The sequence below is a fragment of the Rhipicephalus microplus genome, chromosome 1 (assembly GCF_043290135.1).
Source record: "Rhipicephalus microplus isolate Deutch F79 chromosome 1, USDA_Rmic, whole genome shotgun sequence".
In the NCBI taxonomy this organism is placed as follows: Eukaryota; Metazoa; Arthropoda; class Arachnida; order Ixodida; family Ixodidae; genus Rhipicephalus; species Rhipicephalus microplus.
In genome coordinates, this window is record NC_134700.1 from 131,817,024 (window position 1) to 131,844,865 (window position 27,842).

A 27,842-nucleotide genomic window follows, 5' to 3' on the forward strand; every position below is an offset into this window, starting at 1 on the left:
CATATTGGTATTAACGAGGTAACTCTGAAAAATATTACTGGGCACGCCTTAATTCACAGCGTTTTTTTTTATTTTTACGCTACGCAATATTTCAATCATTGATAACCGCGCAAGTATGATTTCGTTTGTTTGTTTACACTGCGCTATCTCTGGTAAAAATCTTCACATTTTGAGAAAAAATACACGTGTTCTTTGTGCAAACAGTGCTCTTTGTGATTTCTGTGAAGTTTCTGGCATTGATTTTAATCTTGTAAACTCCATGACCTGGTACACTTATGTTTGTGCAAAACGCCATATGATAGACTTTCCAAGCTACTGAAAACGCAAGTGTTTAAAAAAGTCAGTGTAATACTAACCGACCTTTTTACAGCACAGTGTTGCAATGCGCATTTATAGCTTATATAGCCCTCATACTTGAGAGATTCAGTGACGTGCTTGCGGCGCTGGTTTGATCACCTCTCATATTCTTTCGCTGTGTACCAGCACAAAGAAATTGACACGTGTTGCTCTCAGCAGCGTAAGGATCGAGCGTAACGAACTGGAATGGTAGTTGTGAGTGTCAGAGCTTTTCTGACACATCAGAAGTAAGTTGTAGGAGCACAACTTGCAGTTTTGCGGGTAGGTTCGTATTCAAGGTAATCTGATGTGCGCAAGCAGGGGCAGGGGCACAGAATAGACCCGAGAAGCCCATGCGTTTGTCCCTGTTTGGTCTCTCCTGTGGCCTTGTCTTTATTTGAGCACATTGATTGATTGATTGATTGATTGATTGATTGATTGATATGTGGGGTTTTACGTCCCAAAACCACCACATCATTAGGAGAGACGCCGTAGTGGAGGACTCCGGAAATTTCGACCACGTGGGGTTCTTTAACGTGCACCAAAATCTGAGCACACGGGCCTACAGCATTTCCACCTCTATCGGAAATGCAGCCACCACAGCCGGGATTTATCCCGCGACCTGCGGGTCAGTAGCTGAGTACCTTAGCCACTAGACCACCACGGCGCGGCTATTTGCGCACATTATTTGATTGGATAATTACGTGAGGTTTAACGTCCCAAAACCACCATATGATTATGAGAGACGCATTAGTGGAGGGCTCCTGAAATTTCGACCACCCGGAGTTCTTTCACGTGGACCCAAATCTGAGCACACAAGCCTACAGTATTTTCGACTCCACCGAAAATGCAGCTGCCGCAGCCGTAATTCACTTCCGCGAATTACGGGTCAGCAGCCGAGTACGTTAGCCACTAGACCACCAAGGCCGGAATCATTTACGCACATCAATTTGTCTTGAAATAAGTTATAGAAATGGCTGATAGACGCACCGCTCTCTCTTCTCGTGAACATCAGGCAAATAAGGTAGATTTGACAATTCTTCGGAGAATATTTCAAGTACTCGGCCAGCTGTGCTTGCATTGATTGGTACAAACCAGTTCTTACATCATGCTGTTGACGTATGCCTTTGAATAGATGTTGCATTAAGAAGAGGTGTCGTTGGACAGTAATATATCATTTTATTTGGTTTCAAGTGGTAAAAATGAAAAAAAGAGTTACACAGTCCTCAGAAGCTTAGTGGGTAAAGCATAGCATTAATCATACAAACAAAATATATCTAGAGAAAACTGGTCAGGCAAAGACAAATACCATCAAAAATAATTAAATTGCTAGAGCAAATACTCGCTTGTTTTTTTTTCAGAGTGAAGTCAGCCTGGTTGACGTGGTAGATGCGCTCGGGAAGCTAATCGTGGTTGCACGAATGCACTTCTTAAAATAATTCATGTTATCATCAAAGATGGTGCCCGCATAAAGACGCAGACTATGGAAGCATCGCTTCGCTGCTGCTAGGTCTTTAGTTCAACGAAAAAAATATATATAACCTTACGTAGATTATTCAGTGAATCAACTGACTGTTCCGCAAGAATGTTTCAATTAGCAATCAGATTAATCCCTGCACAAAGCCACATGAAATGGAACGCTTGCATTGTAATATTTGGGGCGACAAAACATTCCTAAGAATAATGCTCGTCTGGTAGCACATGAAAAGCACAGAGTGAGAAGGCGAAATTCATATTATTGACAAAAGTATATAGGAGTGGCAGGACAACGCCGGCGTAGTCTCATGAAAGCTCGGACGCCTTCGCGACCGTTTCCTAAAGGCGGCGATTGTTGAAAATCTCTACAGCGGCGCGCTTCCATGACCGCAGCCGGGTGTCTTGGGGCACCGTTGTTGCAGATCCATTGATGGTACTTCGCAACATTCGAAGTGGTACGCGTCGATGTCCCGGCACAGCTGCCGTCTGCTCTTTGGTATCGTAGTAGACGTAAGCGCCGACGACTCCCATGAAGTAGACTAAGAGCATGCCGACGACCAGCACCACGATGAGCTGCCGCTGACGCTCCTTGGTAAAACGGTTCTGCACGCAAGCAGATATTTTGCTGCAGAGTAAACCCCGAACGACACGTACGCTCTGCGTACATTCTAAACAATTTTACAGCCTAAAAGGTGTAAAACGGGTGTACGAATTAAAACCACCCATATGAACACCCTTTTTACGCCCCATTTTTAAAATTTGAGGAGTTCGTAATTAAAACACCCTCAAAACACCCAATTTACACTTTTATATTCGGGGTGTAATGAACAAGGCTACAAATAATTGACTGATATGTGGGGTTTAACGACCCAAAACCACCATACGATTATGAGAGACGCTTTAGTGGAGGGCGCCGGAATTTTCGACCACCTGGGGTTCTTTAACGTGCACCCAAATCTGAGCACACGTGCCTACAAGGCTACAAATGCACGACATTTTCGGGCCGTTTCGCTTATACTGTTAGTATACGTTAACCATCTTGATACAAGCAAGGCTTCCACTACTAGCTGCCTGCGAGTCTAGTAATGGATCGAAGCAGAAAGTATTGTGAGCGAAACGCAGTTTTCATCGATAAAGCACGCAAACTACTATAAGATGGATGATATAAAAGGAGCCACGCTTGTTCAATAGAGAAAGGGCCAATTCTCCTGTACCTGTTTCTTTCATCTGTGTCATTTGCGTGATTAGTGAACACTCACAAAGTGCACTGATTTGCCTGAACAAGGTAATGTGGCGCACAATTGTGTAGCCATGCATAGAACACTCCCGCCTCCCCCCGTCCCCCATAAGATCGAAGCTTTTAAAGCTGGAGATAAAACGTCCACCACCTGCAAAAAAAAAACAACAACAGCACAGTTGTTTAGCCATAACCACCACGTCAGCAGGCCATCAAGTCCCTTAAAAACGAACATTGACATCATGTATTTTTAGCAGGCATGTTTCATTTATTTACTGTATGTTCCTCTTCATGTGTCCTTAAGAGTGTGCCATGGGAATTAGGAAGAGGACGCCGACCATAAAGAAATATGCAGAATAAGGACATTTCGGGGACCTTGACGCAGCCTTGCACACAATGACGGGAGCCTTGTGGACTAAATTGCGAACAAAGCTCTCCTCAGGGGAGCCGAAACGCATCCTCTAGTTCTTCTCTCTCTCTCCGTTTTTTTTTGTGGATCCCCTTCATTTAATTTATGTACCTTCCCCAGCAGACGTGCTTCTGTCAAAGCCTTGACTTTGTAGGTAGTGAGAAAACAACATTGATGAAATATTTTCAGCCGTGGTCTTGTTCCAAGGAATGCAAGCTAAGTACAAATGTATTGCCGCAACGTGAAGACTAAAGTAGTAATTAACAGGCTGAGAAAGTAGCAGAAGGTCAGTATTTTTATTTACTGCGTGCCAGTGCGTTCCTCTTCTTTCTCGTTATTGCTCGCTGCATAAAAGCGTGCAGATGCCCGTATGCGCTGTCGTCTTCGGCTTCCTAGCAGTACGCACGTGGCAATATGTTCTCATCGAATAGCGTGACGTCCGATGCATGCAATGTTGCAATGTCTTTACCGAAATGAAAGTGCTGATAAAATATCGACTGCGTGACCTTGAATGTGCAGTCCCTAAAGACCAATAGAGCTAAGCAAAAATCATCAGCTTAGCTTTTTCACCAAAGTTCACTACATTAGGTCGGTGAAGGTGCGCTAAACATTGCTCCTGAGTATTACAAATGCGCGTTCTGACTAGTAGCTCGTGCTGGCCGCACTGCACCGTCACAATGTTCACTGCGATTCAGATGCACTGTTAAATAACGAGTATAACGCAAGAGATCGCTGCCGCAAAAAAAAAAAAAAAAAAAGCAGCGCCCGCGCTATCAGCAGAGGGCCGGAGCTAGCATTAAATCGCATCTAGCCGGTCTGAGAGCGCCACAAGGCGCCATCAAGTCTCGTTGCCTAGACAACCTGGGCAGCCCGGTGTTGCTGCGCGCCGGGCGCACAACGCGGGAAAGGGGTCGACATCGCCTTACATGTCACTGCGTGCGCTGGCGAAAAACCTTCCCGTGTGTGTGCTTTATTGTGTGTGTGTGTGCTTTAGTTGTGTGTGTGTGTCCTTTAGTTTATTAGTCGGTGTTTAGTTTAAATGTGCCTGCGCTCTGTGCTCCACCAGTGTGTTCTGTCAGTGCTGATTATTGCGAAAGTGCACCATCCTGAAGACTGGACCTGTGGATTCATATTAAGGAGCACTCGAAGTGAAGTACCGCTCTCACGTTGTTCCGTTCAGCACTTTGTTAACTGCGTGAGCACAACAATAACGCCTTCAAACAATTTTCTTTTCAACTAGTTGATGACAAATCAGCATTTGTTTACTTAGCGAGAATATTTCTCCGAACTGTTTCACGGGGATGGTGGCGAAGTGTGATTGTGGGCAAGTTTTTTTTGTTTGTTTAGATTGTTTCTAGTCAAAGCATAGTGAGCGTGCGCCGCTAAGGTTCAGCGAAGAAATTGAACAGATTGTTGCGGAGCCCTTTGTTGGCAGCCGTTTTTAACGGGGCATGCTCGTGCTGATCATAAATTATCGTTTACCAATTAATACATGTGTGGGGACGGTGCCTGTTAGCTCTAAGCATCAACCGCATGTAAGACGCATATGCTTGGGCATGTCAGTAGTTCATTTACTTTCTTTTTTTTCTTATTGCACAAAAAGACCGAGAACGGAAAACAAGGGCGTGGTGTCCATGTCGTTCTTTTCGGTTCTTTTTCGTTTTGTGCGGTAACACTACCTTGATAACTCTGGTTGATGCATCGTGTGACAACACAGCATATTGCTTCGCGTTAGGTGTGCCTCGCGAAGTTTGCCTACTCGCTAATATATTCAATTTTGTTAAATTTGTGTACACTGGTATTTTGGTTCACCCGCAACGTAGCGTGACACTGCCGTCAGCCGTGCCTATGTAGCGGATCGAGCACTGAAGCTGGACTTTTGTTTGAACAGACCTTTAGTCTGTGTGTGTGGTCGAATTGCCTACTTGAACAGCGCAAACGCTTGTTTGAAAATAACTGCTAACGTTCGAGTACATTTTATTCAGATTGTTTTCATCATGTGTAACTTGCAAAATATTCTTGTTATTCAAAGTTTTATTGCCATCGCCTGACTTTGGCGTTTAACTTCGCTAAGTACTTCAGATGTTAAAGGTATTTTAGCTATGTGAAGCGTCTTATTAGCTTTTTTGTTGCAGAAAAACGCTTTATTATTATGCATATTGCACGGTATCTAAGCATGTGTTGCAGCAATGCTGAGCTCAGCTTTGGCGTTTAACTTCGCTAAGTACTTCAGATGGTAAAGGTATTTTCGCTATGTGAAGCGTATTATTAGCTTTTTTTGTTGCATAAAAACACTTTAATGTTATACATATTGCATGGTATCTAAGCATGTGTTGCAGCCAAAATGTAAGACAGGGCAGCATATTTATCTGGGAACACAACACGCACAGCCACTGAACAGCCTACGCTGCACCGGGAAGAAGTTATGCTTTCTCACCCTGACAGCATGATTGAAACAAATGGCGCTAATTTAGCATTATGCAATGGTCATTGAGTGAAGGTAACAGGGTCACTTTATTCGACATTTCCCAGCCAATTTTGCGGCTATGGCAAATGTGTTTGAAACAAAAAATTGTGCTGATTTAATGCACTGAAAACAGTGAACTGCTTGAATATTTCAGAGAGAAAAAAGTTTTTGGTCACGTGGTTGCCTTTCAGACTTTTCAGACTGCTGTTTGAGTGTTGTTTGTGAAAAGAAAATATTTTACAAGTACCGCACCTTTTTTTATACGAATTTCGGTACATGTTAAGTAAAGGGGCTTATGTAAGGTGTTTGAAACTCAGCAATATTATACAAATTTTTGGCCACATACGTCTGCAAGAATTTATCCAAAGTGTGGTATGTTTGCATTTTCTCATTGCTATACTGCACTTTGTATGAATATCTGAGCTGTGCCATCTTACTTCACAAAAAATGTATTTTGATGAAAAATTATTTTTAGACATCTTAAGCTGTTAACCTCTACGAGAAAAATCACTCATTTCACAGAATTGTCATTTTTGTCCGTATTGAGACGCAATGCGCACCATGTGGTGGTCCAATTAAAAATCACCTTTACCTAAATTGAGAGCAAATAAACAGTTCTCTGTATGTGACAAGTTTCATTATTGCAATTTTTATTTCAAGGAATAAAATATTTTTTTGAATTTTTTCAATTTACGGCAACGGGGAACTTCGAGGCGTCGGCTGCTGTATGACCAAATGGCGAATGGGGAACTTGGAACTTCAAAAATAATTTAGGGGCAAAGCTCTTGAGGCCGTGGGTCGTTCCCTCCTCTGTAGTCGTACGTATTATGTAGCCACTTGATGAGTTGCACAATAGATAGCGTTACTGGTTTTCACAGCATATACACGGACAAAATGATGATTCGTGGGGCGAATTGTTCGTCCGTACATTTGTGCTTTCGACGGTTCGTCTGTGCATCCATCCGTCCGGGCTTCTGTGTGTGGGTCTGTCTGTGAGTCCATCCGTCTTTCTTTTCGTCTATACTGACGTCAGACTGTCTGTCCATCCGTTTGTGCGTCCGGACGGACGAACGCTACGCCCCAGTCATCCAACATTCACTTCGTGGATATGCTGTGATTTTTTTCTCAAAACACAAATTGCTATGACAAAATTTGGCACATGAAAAGAACTGTTTACTTGCTTCAATTTAGGCACAAAGACATCTTTAACTCAACCACCACATGGTGCAAGTTGCGTCTCATTATAGACAAAACAATTATTTTGGGAAATTTTCAATTTTTTGTCGTAAAGTTTGACAGTTTGAGAGGTCTAAAATATTTTTTCCTTCAAATATAGCTTATGTGGATTAAGTATTCACTCCTCAGATATTCATACAAAGTGCAGTATTGATACAGAAAAATGCAGATATAACACATTTCGGCTAAATCATTTGAGGCGTATGTGTTCGAAAAATGGTAATATTATTACTGAGCTTCAAACACTTTACGCAAGCCCTTCACTTAACTTGTAGACCGAATTTGGCACGGAAGAAGAGATACTTATAAAATAAATTTTTTCACAAACATACACACGAGAATCCGGGAAGTTCAGGAGGCAGCCACGTGACCAATAAATTATTTGTCTGCGAAATATTCTAGCAGTTACCTTTTTTAATGCAGTAAAATGAGCGCGATTTGGTTTTCAAATACATTTGTGGTGGTCACCAAAATGGCTGGGACGTCTGATGTGGAATGACCCAATAGCCAATTCTTCCATTATATATTCGTGCCAATGTGAGCCAGTCCAAGGACACTAGTATCATACGCATTTTAATACGTAACTGTACAGTAATTTTACAAATTACCTGCACTGAATACCTTCTCAATGCGCATACCATCATATATGCTCAGTGGCATTGGACTTTTGTGCAATACAGATAAAATATGTATATGTTGTTGCATGTCGTACTGTATTCCTTTTAATAAACTAATCGAATGAGTGCCATGGTAGATCTGCAGAAATACACATGCAGCTGTGTTGATGCATACTTAGCCATATACCTTGACATTCATTTAGATTGGTCGTTGCATGCAGCTAATGGAACATTATCAACTAGGAGCAGCACCTTTTTATTTGCCTGCGCGAGCAAGCTGAAAGGGTAAAGTAAGGTTCATATCTACGGCACGAAAGGTATAGTGATTCTGCCACAGCGCGCTTTTTATTGCGTTTATTGCTCAGCATACCTTTTCTACCATTTCTCACTGCAATGGAGCCCGATGCCTCCTAATATGCTTGCTATGCACTCAACTTATACTTACACATAAGGAAGCAGTTAGTTATTCATGGTGCGCACTGTATGTTGCACTATTGGTGAAATTTCAGTCATGGTTCCTTGTGTATGTATTTTAGGTTTCCGGGATTGAATTTCCTGTATAGAAAAAACAGCTTCGCCCCACTTCTCTCGAAGACACCAGTCATCTCAGCAGCTGAATATGATTATGCAAGCAGCATCGACGAGTGGTTTTGCAGTTAGAATTATACCAACACTGACAATACATTAATACAACCCCAATTACACTACCTTGTTGAATGTTCTCTTCTTTAATGTCGAAATTTATACTGCGAGATGTAATAGGTTGTAAATGTGACTCCACAAACTCGCTTACTCTTTCTACGTGTTTTTTTTTTCTATTGTATAGGTGTCAATCAAACGCCATACATCTCAGTCGTTTGCCCGACTAGCGCAAATGTTTTTGAAAGTTGTGGAGGTTTATTGTATTGAAAACAATGAATTTTTGTATAGAGAGAAAGAAACTTGGTCCCGTGACATATTTCAAAATTTGGCAGAATGCCATCAGAGTCCTGTTTTTCAGATTTGCAGTTTTTCTTTAATAAAGGCAGATGTTAACATATGGGCTTGAAATTGTTTTTTGCTTCGGCGTTATGTTCGGTTGGACCTTACGCTACAGGTTACTGCTTGCACTACTGTGTGTGTGTGTGTGTGTGTGTGTGTGTGTGCGTGCGTGTGTGTGTGTATGTGTGTGTGTGTGTGTGTGTGTGTGTGTGTTTGTGTGTGTGTGTGTGTGAAGTGCATTCCGCGTCTTTGTCGTTTACGGCCCAGTTTACGTACAGAAATATACACTGGTCTCATGCATCTCATTCAAGACCACGGCACCTTATTTTATCAGCTGCATGCATGCAGGTATAAGCGCAGTGGGTGAGACCGGTATCTTCCGTCTTCCCTGTCAGCCGCAGAGAAGGTTCATATATGCTTCTCCCTGAGAACAATTAAGGCTTGGGCCAGTTGGTGATGCATATTTGATGGAATGAAGTGCTGTGAACGGCTGTCCTCAACACACAAGTCTAAGCGTCACCTCCTGTGTCTCTGCTTTTGTTGCCCGTTAAGAGCGCTTCATTTGATAAAGTATGCTCATCCATATAACTGCCATCGTGTCAAGGGGTTTTTCAGTGTACATCCCACTAGCATGGCTGTAGCTTCATCCAACACCCATAGTTTAGAGGTGTTCATAAACACCTATTAAAGTAGGGTGTAACGTTTCTTTACACCCTAAGGTTTCAGGGTGTTTCTAAACACCTTATTGTTTAGGGTGTTCCTAGACACCCTAAAAGGGTGCTGACCATGGGACAAAACAAATACACTTTTATGGGTGTAAAAATTTTTAGAGTGTACGCTGCCGAGCGCGTGCGGCACGCGGCGAGAGTTTGCGGCGATCTGATTTCGGTTTTGAGGCGGCGCGCGCCTTCCACGCTGGCCGCGCTTGGAGCCCCGCAGATACGAAACACAACGCCGTGGCTGTACGTAAACATCCACCTTGTTAGCATGCAGGAACCAATATCACTAACCTTTTTTCTCACATTTTCGTGCACATTCTTCATCCCTACGTACGGGACAAGAACACTGGCAACCATATGTATTAATTTACGAGCTCTATTTACACATGTTTCGCCACCTTACGTGACTGCAAGAGACCGCGTAGATCTATTTCGCATGACGCGTCATGCACCTCGTATACAGATCCACACCATACACTCTAGTGTGTTCTCGTGATCATCTGGCCATGCTTTTTGATGCTGAATAGTTTTAACCAGCAGCACTCGTAAGGCTCGATCATGTCGCGGCGGGTTTGGCGTACCTGCGACGCTGAACTGCGTGTCTTGCGCGTACCAGCGATGTGCAGTCCACACGGTACGCACTCACGTTTGCCTGACCGTGGTAAGAGGTGCCGTATGGCTTTGTCCGGCACCATCTAGACTTTTGGAGTAAGATCAAGTTGATCTAAATTACTCCGAAGCTCACAAATAGCTCAGTACGTGGCGCCAACCACCTATTGCCGTCTGTTTGTGGTAAGCGCGCGCCGTTGCATGCCTGGACACGTAGTGTGAAGGCGGAAATCGCCATTCCACGTGAGTTGTGCCTGGAGTGCGCGCTCCTGCTCGTGCTCTGGCAGCGCACATGTGATTCGGGCTTAAAGAAGCATTTCAACCTAAGCGTACATACATTATGTAGAAAAACCATAGTCTACAAAATATTTGTCAGCTAGCTCCATGTTGTAAAAATTTCGAATCAGCTGTATCTTCTTACACAGTAAGCAATTTTGAATGCCATCGTGACTGCCGGTTTTTGTCTTAAGCACTCTTCCTTAATTTGTTAAGATAAATTATGAATAATATTCTCGCATTGTCGCGAAAGCCAACGGTACATTTAGTATTTTCTGACTACTCGACGAATCGCCTTAGTCCCACTTAGCTTGGCAGGCTATAATGAACGTTGCCATGTATGAAGGGCACATGTACAGCAGTGTAGTGAACGCGTCCTCTGATAAAGGAAACTTACAAATAAGAAATTATGTGTCATGGCGCTTCATGTTCAGAGTCATTGGAGCGAAACTGAAGAATCGAATGGCATTGATGAGGGGGTAGTGAGCCCTCTCATAAATCTAATGCTGAAATAAAGCTGTGGTACACACTTTGGCTGCAGCACCTAGAAATGAAGATCTATTCGAGCGAGAGAAATGTTTATTGATAACAGAACGCTGAGAAGTGGACCTGAATAAATCTTCTAGCCTGCTACTCAGCGTTAGAAAAAGAGAGGGGGCGGAAGAGAAAATACAGAGAGAAGTAGAGAGCAAATAGAGAGAGAGATATGACCTGAAAACCTATTTGAGGTAACTGAATTAGTAATGACAAACTATCGTACCTAGTACACTGTAGGAAACGGGGGCACCCGTCCAAAAGTAGCAACGAATACAGCGACGAAAAGGCAATCGCTAAATATGTCATTCCTTGTGAAAATTGCGCACAGATTTGCATAAAAACCCAAATAGACCTTTCAAAACGAACCCTTTTATTCCAAAGTCCTCTCTTGATATTCGGAGCTCGCGCCCTGTCCTGCGGTAGCCGCCACCGTGTACACCAGTGTTGCCACTGTACACTTATCCGGTCACCATTCTGGTCGCCGCTCTGGTGATTCTAAGGGCCGGTTCACGCTAGCGGCAACCATACTCTGAGGGCGCAGTGCCGTAACCGGTGGCCGACGCCGACCGCGGGAGAGCTATTCAACGTGCACACTTCACCGTGCGATTCATATCAGCCTCCTACAGACGTGGCTGCCCTTCTGAATTCAGTTGTCGACCGCCTCGAATCTATCAAGCGGCCGCCTTGCGCTCCGAAATGATGCTTCCATTCACTTTAGATTCATGCTCTTCAGCTTCGTCAACACAGTACTCTAATCGCTTCGGCACTGTTTTTGAGAACCATACTCAAATAATTGATGTTCTAGGCCAAAGAAAACCTTCTCAGAACTCGAAGGGCATACATTACACGTTTGTTTATTGTTGCGAAAGCTGGATAGCTGCCGCCACTTGTCCAAACACCTGCTTTGGGGACGTCATTTTCAATAGCAGGACGCTTTTTTTAAATACCGGACAGGCGAAAACGCTCTATTCATTGCTGGAACGTATACATTGAGAACAACACGTACTACATGTTGTGAAAACCGTGGAGCAAGAAGCTCGAAGAGTCCCGTGGCAGACGCAGACAATGCGGAGAGGCGAAAGCAGACGACGCGGCTCAGCCATGTTGCTCCACCATCGCTGATTGGCTAAACCACTCTTCGGGAAACAGGAAACGGCACAAAAATGGGTCGCGGACCCATTTTTTTCGAACGACAAACAGCGGCAGACGTGCACGAAACAAACGGTCGCGTACGTCTGCCTGAAGACATCAAACGGCGAGGCATGCTTGCCGCTAGCGTAAACCAGCCCTAACAGTGCTAGATTGCGCACCGCCGGCGTCCGATTTCAATGACCCACGCCATCACCTCCGCGCAATTACGTCCCCTTCGTTCCCCTTGCTTCGTAAGCACGGCTGCAGATGAAAAGTTGCTACGCTGAGTGTTACGCACGGTATATTTTCCCTGGCTTCTCTCAATCCCTCTGAAGAACGGCTGATAGCTCCGCGTCTACTATATGAGCGTTAGACGGTTGCCTCAAGGCAGCGGCCACTATGTCATGAAGGGGCAGGTCGTTAACGTGTCGATTGTCCTGGCCATAAATGTACAGTGCCGGCCGCGGAACGTGCCCGACAACGCTGCCTTCAACGTGCGCATTATTCGCCGGCTCGTTAACAAGCCGTCCTACCGAAGTAGTCTTGCCAAGAAACTCCCAGTGCACATACGAGCAAGCCACTCTAGCGTCATTCAATTTGTGGATATGGCGGTGATCTTTTTTTTTTTTGAAAATGAACTGAACACGAAGAAGGCTGACGTCAGAAGTATGAATAAAAGAAGACTGACCTACCTCAGATGTGGGAATGTACGTTGGAAGTATAACACTGAAGCAAAACAACTCTGCCAAACAACGAAGAAATCGAGAGAAATGCATGATTGTAAACAACTAAGTACAAAACCATAGGCAGCATTTTTTACCGGGGGGAGGCGGGTTTACCAAATTGATCTAAAAAATAGACCAAAACATAGTATAGTCTTGGGCTCAGTAATGGCGCGAAAAATTTCGGAGGGTGGCTGGGCACAGCCTCAGCGTGCATCTGCCCTTCTCTTCCTCTTCGCTACGCTACTCACCTTGATATTCTGTTCAGGAGCGAATTATGATGCACAGTCTTCGACCAAAAAAGTATGTTGAAGCTGTCTGTTGTTTACTGAGAGTTTTAGTTAGTAAGTGTAGTTAGTGTCTATTTAAATATTTCAATATTCAGCAATCACTTGCACTTCAACATGACAAGTGTATATTGAGAAAAAACAAATATATGAGCCCTTCGCTTTTGACTGCGTTATTTTGGTAAACGATGACGGTACAATTTCGGCAATGGTTTTGGAACACAGAACGTTAAAGGGCTGGTCGAGCAACGTTGTGTATTCAACAGAGTGCTTGAGCAAACCCTTACGCAGTGCAAAAATGTTAACTTAACGATGCAGACGTTTTGGTGCGTCTAATAAGCAGTGTTGTGAGCAGTGTAATTTGCTCTTTTACGGCCACTTTGTGAGGCAACTAGGATAAACTAGTTGAGTACACAGGTGTCGCCAGCACCGCTGAAGGAAACTTTTAAATTAAATCAAATTCCCCTAGATAACAAAGCTTATGACCAATCAGAGAGCCAGTGCCGCAACTAACAGCATAACAATAAAAAGAGAGAGCGATGTGCCAACGTAAGTAGAGATATTAGAAAAAAAATGTCTAGAGGTACGATGCAGGATTTCCCGAGCTTCTCAGCAGACGAATTTTCTTTGAGCTTGCCCTGCGGTGGCCATGGTATAAAAACAGTGCGGAGCGCGTGACAGCAGCGTTGATAAAAATGGCTACAAGAACGCGCATATTGTTGGGATTGAATGTGGGAGATTCGCGGCGGTTATCAAAGAAACACCGTGTGTGAACATATCGTCGTCGCCTCACAGTAAACATTTTCACAGTGCAGCGACGTCAGCGTGATTGCCGCGCTATCTTTTCGCCAACTCAACACGCGCCTCCTACACGCGTGGTCTTGGGCGTTTGTCCTCTTTCGGACAGGTTCTTTCGATCCACCTGTAGCATGAAAATTTCCACTCTCGAAGGCAGCAAGGGAGCACACGCAGCCCTCTTGAACTGCTCGTTTTGCTTCTATCAAATATTGCGGACAAATATAAGGACCAGGGGCGCTCGCATGACGGTGGCCACGCGGCTGTGATTGGCAACGTCGTGAGCGCGGTGAAATTAAATACGATACATGAAAGTTACGCGATGATATAATTTTCTTTTCTGCGTGCGTGTGTACATAGTTTGTGCGATAAGGCTGATAGATTATGTGTGCCGCTCGATGTGAGTATACTGCTCCTCTGCAAGAGCATACATGGTGGGCGTAGATGATCTTCACCGCAGGCGTCTGTCAAACTGATTTACGCGGGAACTCGGATACAAACTCGGTGATCTTGAGAAGGGCCGTGTTCAACTCGGGGCTGTAATGCTGCTGGTGTGACTGTCAAGCGTTTGTTGAGTTGAACGCTAAGTGGCAGCTTCTTTGCATATAAAATAGTTTGGTCAGCTTACACTACTTGTGCAAGGCTGGAGCAATAGAGGAGCTTATGAAAACCTAGCTTCTTGCAGCTTTTTAAGTTGGTCGTCTACTCAATTGCGTGATCGGCATCGAAGTGAAGACCGCATCAGCTCTGTCTGCAGTTTGAACTAATTGACTGAGGTTTAATGACCATTACATTGAGCTCTCTTGACTTTATTAACAAACCTTCAAATAAAATGCAGTTGTTTCGGGCGTACTCAGCAAAGCAATATTCAGTATGAAGTTAATAAACGCAATCCTATTAGCATGATCTTAATTGGCATGATATTAGTAAGGACTAATTAGTAAAGTTTTCTCTTATCGTGCTCATGAATAACGTCGCGTTAATTAGCGTAGTTTAGCTAGCTCATTAACTAGCATGAAGTAGCCTGTTTCTAGCTTTACATGGCTTAATCGGCATGGTTTTCTTAAGATGTGGCGTGATTACCAGGGCATTACCATGATTTGACGTAATTAGTTTGGTTATAGCATGCCCTGACCTAACTAGCAAAGTATGCCGTTCAACCAAATAGCTAATTAGCTGGCCGCACTTGCTCGGGTGCTAGCAGCTGATTACAGCAAAGACGACGCGCACCGGCTGAGCAGCGCGCTTGAATGTACACGCTGACACGTGAGCTCGCCAGAATGTACAGACCGACATGTGGCCTCAGATTTTGCTGCGGTCGCGTTGTTGTAAGACACTCGGCCAGTACTGATCTCAGAAGCCACCGGGCTTATTATTCTAAAGCAGACTTAGTGCAAGCATTAAAAGCTTCAAAAAAATATAAACACTCTGCCACTAAAAACATTAACACAAAACTTTTGTGACACTTTTGTAGCATGGATGCACATCTACACTCAATGGAACGACAAACAAATGAAAGAAGATGCCTCTGGCCTGAAAACGCCGTCCAACCTAATCGACCGTCCTTGAAGCCATGACTGCTTTCATCGTAACCTAAGAAGCGCAGCGTACTTAGAAGTGGAATTGACTTTTTCGTCCCATGGGCTCGTTCATAAGGGGGTGACGCCAGAGTACGGGAATATCCCGAGTTTCAAGAAACTCGGCCGATCCTACGTAGAGTCCAAGAAGGGCCAAAATGCATGATTGAAAAGATAAGCACGGCAGCGTTAAGAACCATCGCAACAACTTGGCGAAGTTTTCTTATGAATGCTACTGTGAAATATACTCGGCGACAACCTTTCTTGGCATAGAATCGAAGGCGACAGAGCCAAATGACGTGCATGTATACTAACACCAGTGAATGCAGTTCTACGATAGCGCCCGTATTTCCAGCGTGAAATATATGAGTTTCTTCTTTATTCATCTCTATGTCGTGCTATTTGAGACATGACGCAGCTTACACCAATGACATACTGATATATTTTTCAATTTATTTGTTGTTACTTCGCGTTTTCGAAAGTGCAAGAAAGTCCCGCGTTTTCGCGTGCACCATCTGACATGTACTTATACGCTAAGGGGCGTCTGCGTCTACATGTAACGCTCATGCTGCTTCCCGTTACTTTCCACGGTGTTATTACACGTAATGCTTCATGTGCCAAGGCTCTGACTCCGTAGCTTTGACTTCAGTGCGAAAGAAGTTGTCGCCGAGTATATACAGTTCGAGTTAAGTCAATCATTTCCACTCCCCTCTATAATGCCATATGGCCTTGAGGGTAAATAAAATGAAATGAAATGAAATCATTCTCCAGTGAAAGCAATGTCAAGCAAGACATCTAAACTCGGCGACAACTTTCTGTGGCAGCACAGCGAAAAGTACGTGGGCACCGCTTTGGCACATGTGTCACTACGCCAAGTAGTCTGTTTTTGTGCAAAAACGTGACCTGACAGATTGGAGTAGCCGTCCGTTAATGAAAAATTGGAAGAATGTTTATTTTTTAAAAAATTTGAGACACTACACTTGACTGTATATATGCTTGAAATGTACCAGTAAGGTGGAGTAATGCCAACATTTCAATAATAGTTTAAAAGGCAGAGGCTATAAGGTGACATGCAGCAGTTGTGGTCAATTGTCCACACTATGAATTTTCTACGTATGAATTGGTGTATACCCTTGCTTGGGACGGCTTTTTACTCTCCCATAGTAGGATACCAAGTACTCTAAATCATTTAAAACGTTTTCTGAACATACAGGTCTGAAAAAATGAAAAACTCATCAATTGACTCACAAGCAAGTTCACAAAGGTGACTATACAAGGTGGATATTAAAAGTAGTTGATGTGTTGTGCTTTCACCATTTCACACTGAGACAACAAACTGCGCGAAAAGTGCCGTTCCGAATGAAGCGGTCGCGATCTCTTACACAGACACTTAGTCCAGTTACGCTAAATTGAACCCGAATGGTTTAGCTGCTAGCCTTGTCTCTTACAAAGATAATTTTTCTTCTTATCACATTTATTGCAGTGCCCTCGTGGTGAAACTGTTACATTTTACCTCCTCATTCCGGTGAGCTAAACCATACGTACTGCGTGAACATTGCGTAGCTGAGAGCGCCGGCCGTTGCGTCGTTGCGTTGAAAAGGAGCCTACCACGCCCATCTCTCAAATTATGCTCTGACCTCGCGATTGGAATAGCCGCAAGAAAACCTGGCAATAGAACTGATTTCGGAGGCCAGGGTTGTAGCAAATAAGTTCTAGGCATCACTCAAGTTTATTGAATGGACACAAAAGGAATAAGTTGCAACTGGACGTGCACAGAGGTTTAAAACAAAGTAATCTACCTTTTTTACTAGTAGGAAAGCTTTCTGGATTACAAACAAAATCGCCTAAATTTGTCGTATACTCTAGTGGCCAAAATTTTTCGAACTGTTGACTCTACTTTTCAAGCAACCAGCACACTCGCACTGGGCAGGAGGAGGCCAAAACAATCAGCAAACGAATGCAAATGAATGATGACTAGTGATGCACACGCTGACAAAGGTAATTTTAAAAAAAATTCTAAAACGAACGGGTGCCAATCTTTCATTTTGTATTGTTATCATAAACGCATTTCCTGGTGGTTTCCTATTAATAGTGAACATTTGGCGCTGCAGTCACGGCAAAAAAAAAGTCCTACGAGGTACACATGTGTTTTATTCGCTTCAATCTGCCGAAACAACGTAAAGCTTCCGTAACAAGTCACTGTGTCGCCGCACTAGTGAAACAGAGGATCCTACAGTGACAAATAAGCATGATATGTAAAGTTAGGCCAGCAGCCAGTTTTTACTCTAGGTAACTAGGAAACGCTGGTGTAAATGAATGCAGTCACTCAGTAAAACTAGTCGCAGTTCATCTTTACGTGGCCAGCAGTTCACAGAGACAACACACGTCATGAAGTTACGAAACGAAAAAACAGACAACCAGGGGTTGTGTCATTCTGTGCGTTCATTATGTTCTTTTCTCTGTGCGCTGCTACACTCGTAAAAATGTATACGACAGCTTCATAAAGCGAAGCGGTTTAGTGCTCTTTATCAACTTAGCATGAAGAAAGCAATGAGATAACAGCACGTGCAAGTAGGAGCAGTCCACCGACGTCTGTCGGAGATAGCACCCCTGGCCGCGCCTATGTGATCAAAGTAAATAGTCATTGCCTGAGCGATGCAGCCGCTACCTAGTTTCTCCCAAAAAGGCCGATGGACCCACATCGTCTCTGCTTGAGCAGCACCCATGAGTAGCCATTCAAAGTTTTCTGTCACACACAAGCCATACCGAAGGTGGGGTGATTTTTTTATTGCACATACAAGGAACATAACGGCCGCGGCGAAAGTGCGAACAAAATTTCAACATAAGTGCTACCGTAACGAGGTATTTGCTGCAGCCTCTGACACACTGGTACTTACCAAATCGTCCTGTTCATGTTTCTGCACTTCAAGCAGCAGCTCACGCAGTGTCGGAGCATGGCGTGGTCGCGCAGGCTGTGGTCGCAGAAGTCCGATGATCCTCATGGGAGCCCATCCCAGCACGAACTGCAGATATAATAAGGACATTCAACTGAGCGAATGATATGCTAATTTTCTTCAATCACACCTGAACGTGCACTCTTAATGAGAATCGACCTGTACTCTCGTGTGCTTTAAATGAGATGGTGTGAATTGCTCAAGTTTAACCTACAAATAAACTAGCACAGAGGTCACACTTGCATAGATAACTTGAAGTAAGTCCTTTTTGAAGATCGTATATATCCTTTAAATCATAAAAGTTCAAAAAATACTTACTAAGGCTCAAAGTAAGGCAGACCTTTCGAGTGAGAAGAAAGAACAGCTTGCTGTAAAGTATGGTGTTTGCAAAGAATTGACTGAGTTGAAGAAGTACAAAAAGACGTGGCTAATCACTCTATCCAAGAACCAGTATATAACAAAAGTGAAACGTGTGTTCGCATAGGTAGTTGAGTGTTTATTGTGCATTGTTTCAGCAGCATAATCAAACTGCGAAGTCGCGTGGAAAACGGCAAGCAGCTCGAAACTTGCAGCGCACACCTCAACCGGAAAGCACGCATGAAATTGACATACAAAGGATGAGCGCGGCCTAAGGACTTTCACAGCTCGACACTTATACAGAGTTGTTCAAACACAGAGACGCATGAAACGAGCACACAATTATTCACAGGGCAAGCGCAAACTGTCACAATTATTGGCCATGTGTGTGCAGGGCACTCCTTGTGTAAACGCAGCCGCGGCAGTGAGTGAAGTGACATTTTTCAACTACTAATAAGCGCATGCGCAGCAGAGACCACACTCAGTGGGGCAGTGCTCCGTAAAAGCTACAACGTTTAGAGCGTGGCCAATACGAACAATTGGCGCTATCTGGCTACTGATAACAAAAACGCGCTAAAGTTTCGAAGCTTTGAAGATAAGCAATCGGTGTATGATATATTAAATGACACGCTGTTAGCATCGTTGTCAACGTGCACTCCGTAGCAAAGTCGTTAACACTGCGCGCTCCGGAATGAGCGGTTGCTGATTCAACGCTGCGCGACAGGATCTTTCTTCCTGTTTTTTTTTCTGTTACTGTGTTAGTATATATTTAGAACGTCTTATCTGTGGCTGAATACATCTGCGGAGCCGTGGTGGACTTCAGCATAAAGCATTTTCGTCTTAAAAAATAAGGGCTTTAAAATTTTGGCTATCAGAAGCGAACGATAATATGACAGTCACTTTTCGTATACTGCGCGCAATGAGACGACACTGCAGGCAACAAACAAGCGCTCAATTTGACGAAGCAGGTATGTGCTACATTTGCTACGGTGCTCTAAACTGCATCTCCACTGACTATAATGGCACACAAAAACTCTAATCAGAGCTTGGTCGCCTTCTGTTGTTTTTATGCAGACAACAGTCCACTTCGTTGAATCTTTCCCCGCACCACGATAGAACCAACGGGAGAGTGTGGCAATCACACTTTTTTAGTGCGATAGCAATTATATGGACTTTCGGCTGATTTTTTTCTGCTGCCGTAATGTCCCGGATATGTATAAGTATGCGCATATCTATAACAGCCATCGGAGCTTCCAACTGGCGACCACTCGCTCTGCAGTGTGCTGCATTAGCCAAGTAGACAATGCCACTCATGCTGTCCATCACACTAACGGTGACCTAAGTCACCGATGTCAATCGACCTAAAAGAAACATTACTAAACAAAGCAAGTACATTGACACGTCCAATGGCTTGATCATAGAATTCACTGAAGTATATACAGCTGGAAGAAAGGAGTATTCCAAAGCGTCTCTGGCTCCACTTTCACTCTGAAGCAACGGAAAGAATAGCACGCGCCTGAGAATTCAGTTCCCGTTCAAATACGCAAAAGCATTGTCACTTTAGACGGACCACCTCAACTCGCTGCCCCAGACGTGACGATGCGCCATTAAAACATCGCAAGGCTTCGTCGTCGCAACAGTGTACATCACAACAGGTACCTTGCAGACTGACTCGTGAACTTTTTGCTGCAAAACGTCCATGCCATGTGGCTACAGGATGTGCCGATGATAGTCACTGAGCATTAGTATAAACACCTTGGGAGGAGCATACCCGGTGAGGGCGCTCGGATCGCGTAGCTCGTTCGGCGCAGACCTCTTGCCCAACCTCGCTCGGGATGCCGTTGCCGCAAAGCTGGATGCGGCTATGGAAAGTGAGCATGCGCATTGTCTCTCTGCCGCCTCTGACAAGACGTTCCGCACTACCATTCACGGGAGTTGCATTGATCTGGTCTTTACGCGAAAGAGTGCCGCGCGTATGCTTCTCAAAGACCCTTTGACGGTGCACTTCAGCGACCACAAGGCGGTGATTGCGGCCGTCAGGTACAGTAATAACACGAACAGGTGCGGACATATGAATATATAATGCTTACGTGCATACTATCGTCTCTCTACACTAATAAACCGCACATTCATTGGGTGCACCCAAATGCATTCGCATTTTCTTACGGTGCCCTTCAGGGAGGTGTGGTTGTTTGTTGGAGCTCTACACAGACTGAACCCGTGTTAGAGGTAAATGGTGGACATTTGGAGCTTGTAGTAAAAATTTGATGAAAAACACAGATTACAAATTATATTAGGATGAACTATTGTGGCGTCCTTCGTACACCACAGTGCACTAGAGAAAGCAGGAAACTGCAGCAATCTAGACTTCCTTTATTTGCACCTTTATTGCAGTGAGCCAGGCGAATTATGCAGTTTACATCACGTAATTGTAACCCACCAAATACGGAATCAATGGTGTTCAACACACCACGCCGAGACAACAAGCGACTATAAATCGCCCTGCCGTGAAAGCAAACCTGCGTCACTCACGGTTCATGTCTCTTGAATGAAGGTGCATTCGGGAGACATTGTGCGAGAATGGGTCGCTCGTGCGAGACTCCATCTCGCGGGTCGATGTGTACGGAACAGTACACGAAGAGCCACGCATTCTCGCCATCAGGCAAAGCGACAGCAAGATCACGTGTGACATTTTATCATAGCGGTGGCTTCCCCTAAATGTCCCGTGGGGAAGCCGGCATATCGGAGATGCGTCATTTGTGCAGCGAAAACATTTCTTGGGTGGACAGGAGAAAATGTCCGCCGCCCACGAGAAAACAGACATAATCTTGTGTAACTGAGACAATGCGTGAATAAAAAGGCACTTTCACTAGAGAGGATAAGGTGCAAGCGAAAACATAACCTCATACTAGTTTAGCAAATTCCGCATTTAAAAAATCACAGCCCATTAACGAGCTGAATGATGACGAGTGGAGCGAAGCATAGACGGACGTATATGCCTGCACCGGCGAACACACAGACAGACAGACGGACGAACGAACGGACGGATGGACGAAGGAACAGATGGATGGACGCAATGACGGACGAATGGACTGATGGATGAACGGACAGACGGACAGACGGATGCATGGATTGACACAATTAAGCTTACCTTTTTGCTGGCCTATCTGATAAATAAAGCACGTGAATATTGTCTTACTTGGTACTCTGGTGAAGGTAGGGTGAAAACTAGGGCTTTTCCCGTTTCTCGTTGCCGAACTTAGACTTCGCCTCCTGTTGGACGTCACGCAGTCAGGTATTCACAATGTAACGAGGGCAGTGGGCATGGAGCTCGAATATAGAAAAGAAAGAAAACTTGCTGTGATCGCAGGCTTGCGTTCAGTTAGCCCTTGCGCTCAATAAAGCTTTCGTTCGCCGAGTCAACTCCTGGTGGTTCAACACCCTGTTTTAAGTGGTGGAGGTGTTGGGTACATCTGGTCCTCACCCTGGAACTTCGTAGCCGCACACTCCAACCACCTTCTGCGATGACTGATCCGGGACCGTCTCAGGCCGCCACTCCAGGTCTCGCATCCATACCTGTCTTCCGCGCTGGCGCTCTCCGGCAGCGCGACCCCCCCATATTTGGTGGCAGACAGGACCAAGATGTGGACAGCTGCCTTGCCGAGTATGAACTGGTGAGCACGTACAATAAGTGGAACGCAGCCGATAAGCTCACAAATGTGAATTTTTACCTGACCGACGTGGCGAAACTATGGTACAGGAATCATCAAAGTGATTTCAGTACCTGGTCAGAATTGGCGAAAACCCCCTCGGAAGTCTTTGGATGTCCTGCTGTCCGCCGCCTTCGTGCTGAACAGCGCTTGCGTGGCAGAGTGCAGAGAACAGATGAGACTTTCACGAGCTACATCGAAGATGTGCTCTTCCTTTGCCAGCTCGTCAACCCGACTCTGGATGAGGCAGGCAAGATAAAAAAACACAATGAAAGGAATCGACGACGGTGCATTCAAAATGTTTGCTGCGAAGTGTCCCCAGACGGTCGCCGAGGTGATTCAGCTCTGCCAAAGTTATGAGGAGCTGCTTAGGCAACGTGCTTCCACACGTTGCGCTGCTCAAGACACCGCGGACCTCTCATCCCTCGACTATTGCCATGACACTGCCGACCACTCTACTTTAAAGCCACTCATAAAGCAATTCATACGCGAGGAGGTCGCACGGCAGCTATCTATAATCACCAGAACTACCGAGCCGATGGCACCCTTATCGCCTTCGCTTCGCCAGGTCATTGAATCGCAAGTTGCCGAAGCATTGCCGCCAGCTCAGGCTCCACCATCTGTTACAGCACCACTAACATATGCAGCCGCTGTTGCTCGGCCACGCGCTCCATCGTCTCCGGCTATCTACGAAGGAACTCTCCACGTTTATTCGTCGACACCACCTACCCGCCCGTTGACTGTCCCGTCTCCGGCTGTATACGAAACAACTGGGAACGTTTATATGAAGCCGCCTCCTGCACGACCGTTTCCGGTACCTTATTCAGCGACAAGTGCCCCTACCGTCAGCCAATGGCGCACTCTGGATAATCGGCCAATATGTTTTTCATGTGTCATCCCAGGCCACATAGCTCGTCGTCACTGCCACCGTCGCAGCTTCCCTTCTCATGACATTGCAGGGGCCTCCCACTACATGCCCACTCAGCCGCGATATCCCGTTCCTGCCGATCCACCTCTACACGTACGTACTGGTAGCCGCCCATCCGGCTCAAGCCGTTCGCCTTCTCCTCGTCGCAGATCTATTTCTCCAATGTTACGTCCCAACAGCCCACCGCGAGGGGAAAACTGATGGGCGCAGTTCCGGAGGCAAGAACTGCGTTGGCAGCGAAAATTTCAAGACCTAACTGCTGTCCCCTGAACGAAATCGAACTCTATATTGATGGCATTAAGGTGCACGGACTTGTTGACACTGGAGCTGCCATATCTGTAATTAGCGACAAACTGTGCCGAAACTTGAAGAAAGTGACCATGCAACTTACCGACCTATCTTTGCAGACAGCTACGTCCCATCATATTCAGCCTTCAGCTTTGTGCACTGCACGAGTCGTCATTCAAGGTGCGATGTACGTCGTCTCATTTGGAGTTTTATTCCGTTCTTCGCATGACGTTATCCTTGGATGGAACTTTCTTTCGTCAAATTATGCTTTGGTCGACTGTGCTCGTTCCGAACTCGCATTATCTGTGCCGTGCTATGACCTCGACGATGGCGCTTCGTGTAGAGTGTTTGCTGCTTCTGACGTTGACACTGCGCCTTTCTCAGCTGTTGTTGTCTCGGTGTCGTGTGCCTCCCCCCCCGAAATCGCCTGTGTTGTTTATGCCATCGGTCCCATCTGCATGCCATCGAAATATCATGCTTCCGTTTGCCCTTGTCGTTTTTCGCAACGGTCACGCTGCCATTTATGTGTGCAATCCCTCGGACAGCCCGTCATCCCTACTACGTGGAAAATGCTTGGGAAGCTACGAACCTTACGAGTGCATTCTTTCGGCTACTATACCCGAATGTATGGTTTCGCTCGCAATTTGTGCTGTCACTCATACCAACACGCCTAATGATGTTCTCGACGTATTCTCGGATGCCATTGACCCTGAGCTCGCACCAACTCAGCGCGAAGAGATTATAAATCTTCAACTGCGCTTTCGCTCTTCATTCACTCGTGACCAGTCAGGCTTAGGCCGAACCTCTGTGGTCGTTCACCGTATTGACACCGGTCAACAAGCCCCGCTAAGACAGCGTCCGTACCATGTGTCATCTGCTGAACGCCGTGTCATCAACGAACAAGTGGATGACATGTTTAAACGTGGCATCATCGAGCCCTCCAACAGTCCCTGGGCTTCACCAGTTGTTCTCGTCAAGAAAAAAGACGGATCCATCCGGTTCTGCGTTGACTACCGCCGACTCAACAAGATAACGCGCAAAGACGTATACCCTCTGCCGCGCATCGATGATGCTCTGGACTGCCTACAAGGTGCAGAGTTTTTTTCTTCGTTAGATTTACGCTCCGGCTACTGGCAGGTGCCCATGGCAGAGGGTGACCACGCGAAGACAGTCTTTGTAACACCGGATGGACTATATGAATTCACCGTTATGCCCTTTGGCCTCTGCAATGCGCCTGCCACTTTCGAAAGGATGGTGGATACTATCTTGCGAGGTCTGAAATGGAAAACGTGCCTCTGTAATTTGGACGACATTGTGGTATTTTCAAGCGACTTTGCGACCCACCTCAGCTGCCTCGAGCAAGTTCTTACGTGCCTTTCCACGGCGGGACTTCAACTTAACTTGAAGAAATGCCACTTCGGCGCTCGCAAGCTTGTAATTCTCGGCCATGTAGTTTCTAAGGACAGCATTCTCCCGGACCCTACGAAACCTAATGCAGTCGCGGCGTTCCCAAAGCCAACCACCATCAAAGAGCTTCGAAGCTTCATCGGCCTATGTTCTTACTTCCGGCGCTACTTCCGCAATTTCGCCTCCATTTTCATCCCCTTGACCAATCTTCTTGCCGGAAGTTCTGATTTGTCAGCGTGGTCGCAGGCGTGTGATGATGCATTTCAGGAACTCCGACGGCTCCTCACCACGCCTCCCATACTCCGACATTTCGATCTGTCTGCTCCAACGGAGCTTCATACAGACGCTAGTGGTATTGGGCTAGGGGCCATACTGGCCCAACGCAAGAATGGCTTTGACAAGTACGTCGTTGCCTATGCCAGCCGCACCCTCAGTAAAGCCGAGAAGATTTACAGTGTAACTGAAAAGAAGTGCCTTGCCATTATTTGTGCAATCGGAAAATTTCGGCCCTATCTATATGGATTTCCGTTTGATATTGTAACAGACCACCATGTGCTTTGCTGGTTATCTTCACTAAAAGATACTAATGGTCGGCTCGCACGTTGGGCATTGCAGTTACAGGAGTTCGATATCCGTGTTATCCACCGTTCTGGCCGTAAGCATTCCGACGCCGATGCCCTGTCACGTTCGCCATTGGCTTCAGAGCCTGTCGCCTCGCCTATCTTCACCAGTGCTGCCTTGGCCATCAGCATTTCGAACATGCCTTCCGAGCAACACAAAGATGCCTGGATTTCTTTTCTTTTGGACTTGCTCTCAAACCGGACGCCCGCTCCAGTTTCCAGAACGCTTCGCCGTCAAGCAGGACCCTTCGCTATTAGGGATAACCTGCTTTACCGCCGAAACTACAGCTCGATGGGTCGTAAGTGGTTGCTCGTCTTCCCCGACATCTGCGCTCTGACATCTGTGCCACGTTCCACGATGATCCGCAATGTGGCCACGCTGGTGTGTTAAAAACATACACTCGCTTGCAGCTGCGGTACTACTGGCGCGGTATGTACCGTTTCGTTCGCCGTTACGTAAGGTCTTGCCTTACGTGCCAGCGACGCAAAATGCCCACTCAGCATGCCACAGGTACCTTTCAGCCGTTGCCATGTCTAGCGCAAGCTTTCGATCGTGTCGGAATCGACCTTTACGGTCCACTTCCCTATACTTCGAGTAGAAACCGCTGGGTCATTGTCGCTATCGACCACCTAACGCGGTACGCTGAAACAGCTGCGTTACCTCTTGCTACCGCAAAAGACGTTGCATGTTTTATACTGCAAAACCTGGTTTTAAGGCATGGAGCACCTCGAGAGTTACTAAGCGACCGCGACCGCGTTTTTCTCTCCGATGCCATCAAAGCGTTGTTGAGCGAGTGTCGCATCATACACCGCACTACCACAGTCATCATCCGCAAACTAATGGGATGACAGAGCGTTTTAATCGTACACTTGGGGTTATGCTGGCCAAGTACGCTTCATCCGACCAGTCAAATTGGGATAGCATACTGCCTTTTGTGACATATGCTTGCAACATTGCAACGCAAAGCACCACTGGATTTTCGCCTTTCTTTCTTCTTTTTGGACGCGAGCCATCATCAACAATGGATACTATTCTTCCTTATCGACCGGACCCTTCAGAGATGACTACCGTTTCTCGAGCAGCAGCACACGCTGAAGAATGTCGGAAGCTTGCTCGTGCGTTCATGTCACATGACCAGACGCGCCAAAAACATCGCTACGACGCGTCAACCACGCCTATGAGCTTTGCTCCAAACTCACTGGTGTGGTTATGGATTCCTTCTACTCCTCCAGTACTCTCCCACAAGCTTTCGTCCAGGTACCATGGCCCTTATCGAGTTGTATGCCGAACATCCCCTGTCAACTACCTGGTCGAGCCGCTGGATGCATCTCCGGACAAGCCCCGTCGGGGACAAGAAATCGTACACATCTCTCGGCTCAAGCCATACCATGACCCTTCTGTGTACACCTGTCCTTAGGTCGCCAGCATGGCTCCCTCATCGCCCGGGGGTGATTGTAACGAGGGCAGTGGGCATCTAGCTGGAATATAGAAAAGAAAGAAGACTTGGTGTGATCGCAGGCTTGCGTTCAATTAGCCCTTGCGCTCAATAAAGCTTTCGTTCACCGAAGTCAACTCCTGCTGGTTCAACACCCCGTTTCAACAACAATATCTGTTGGGTACTATGGTTAATGCGTCGTGGTCAGTGCAACTACCATGAAATATGTTGACTACATTTCGTAAGGCTCATAAATCTCCTAGCTTTACTACATATAACAGCACCATGTGTTGCTATTGCATTCATTGCTTCGACCTTGTGCCGAAACTATGACAATTTTTACCACATGCTATTCTTTGCCTGTGCCCCTTACCTTGCGAAGACGGAGCATAGGCAAGTCCGTAGGCCTCCGAACACCGCGCGGGCGATGATGTTTTCTATGAGGCGGGAGTGCGCTGCCTGGGCTTTCCATGCCGTCGTGAATAGGGGCCAATATGGCTCCAATTTCCGTTGCGCGTGAAGGGATGTGGTCGTGAGAGGAGGGGTTCGCCGTGACCGCAGCTTGTTCAGGCACGGATGAAGAGGCGGCGAGAGTTGCCTTTGGCTGCGTCTGTTTGAGGTCACGTCGAGGTGCAGCATTTGTGGCACCGGCAGGGCGTCGCAGTTCTCCTGCAGGCGTTAGAACCGCTGGTAGTAGCTGGCGGGGCATTTTCTTTAATGTCTTGTCTTG

General features: G+C 45.8%; 1 protein-coding gene across 1 annotated transcript; it reads right to left on the reverse strand.

Moving 5' to 3' along the window:
* Positions 1-859: 859 nt before the first annotated feature.
* Positions 860-27,842, reverse strand: LOC142798492 (uncharacterized). The gene is made up of 3 exons (XM_075887383.1): positions 27,486-27,842; positions 18,310-18,435; positions 860-2,415 (listed from the first exon to the last, which is right to left on the reverse strand). The coding sequence occupies exons 1-3, from the start codon at positions 27,819-27,821 to the stop codon at positions 2,152-2,154; spliced, it is 726 nt and encodes a 241-aa protein (XP_075743498.1). The 5' UTR covers positions 27,822-27,842; the 3' UTR covers positions 860-2,151.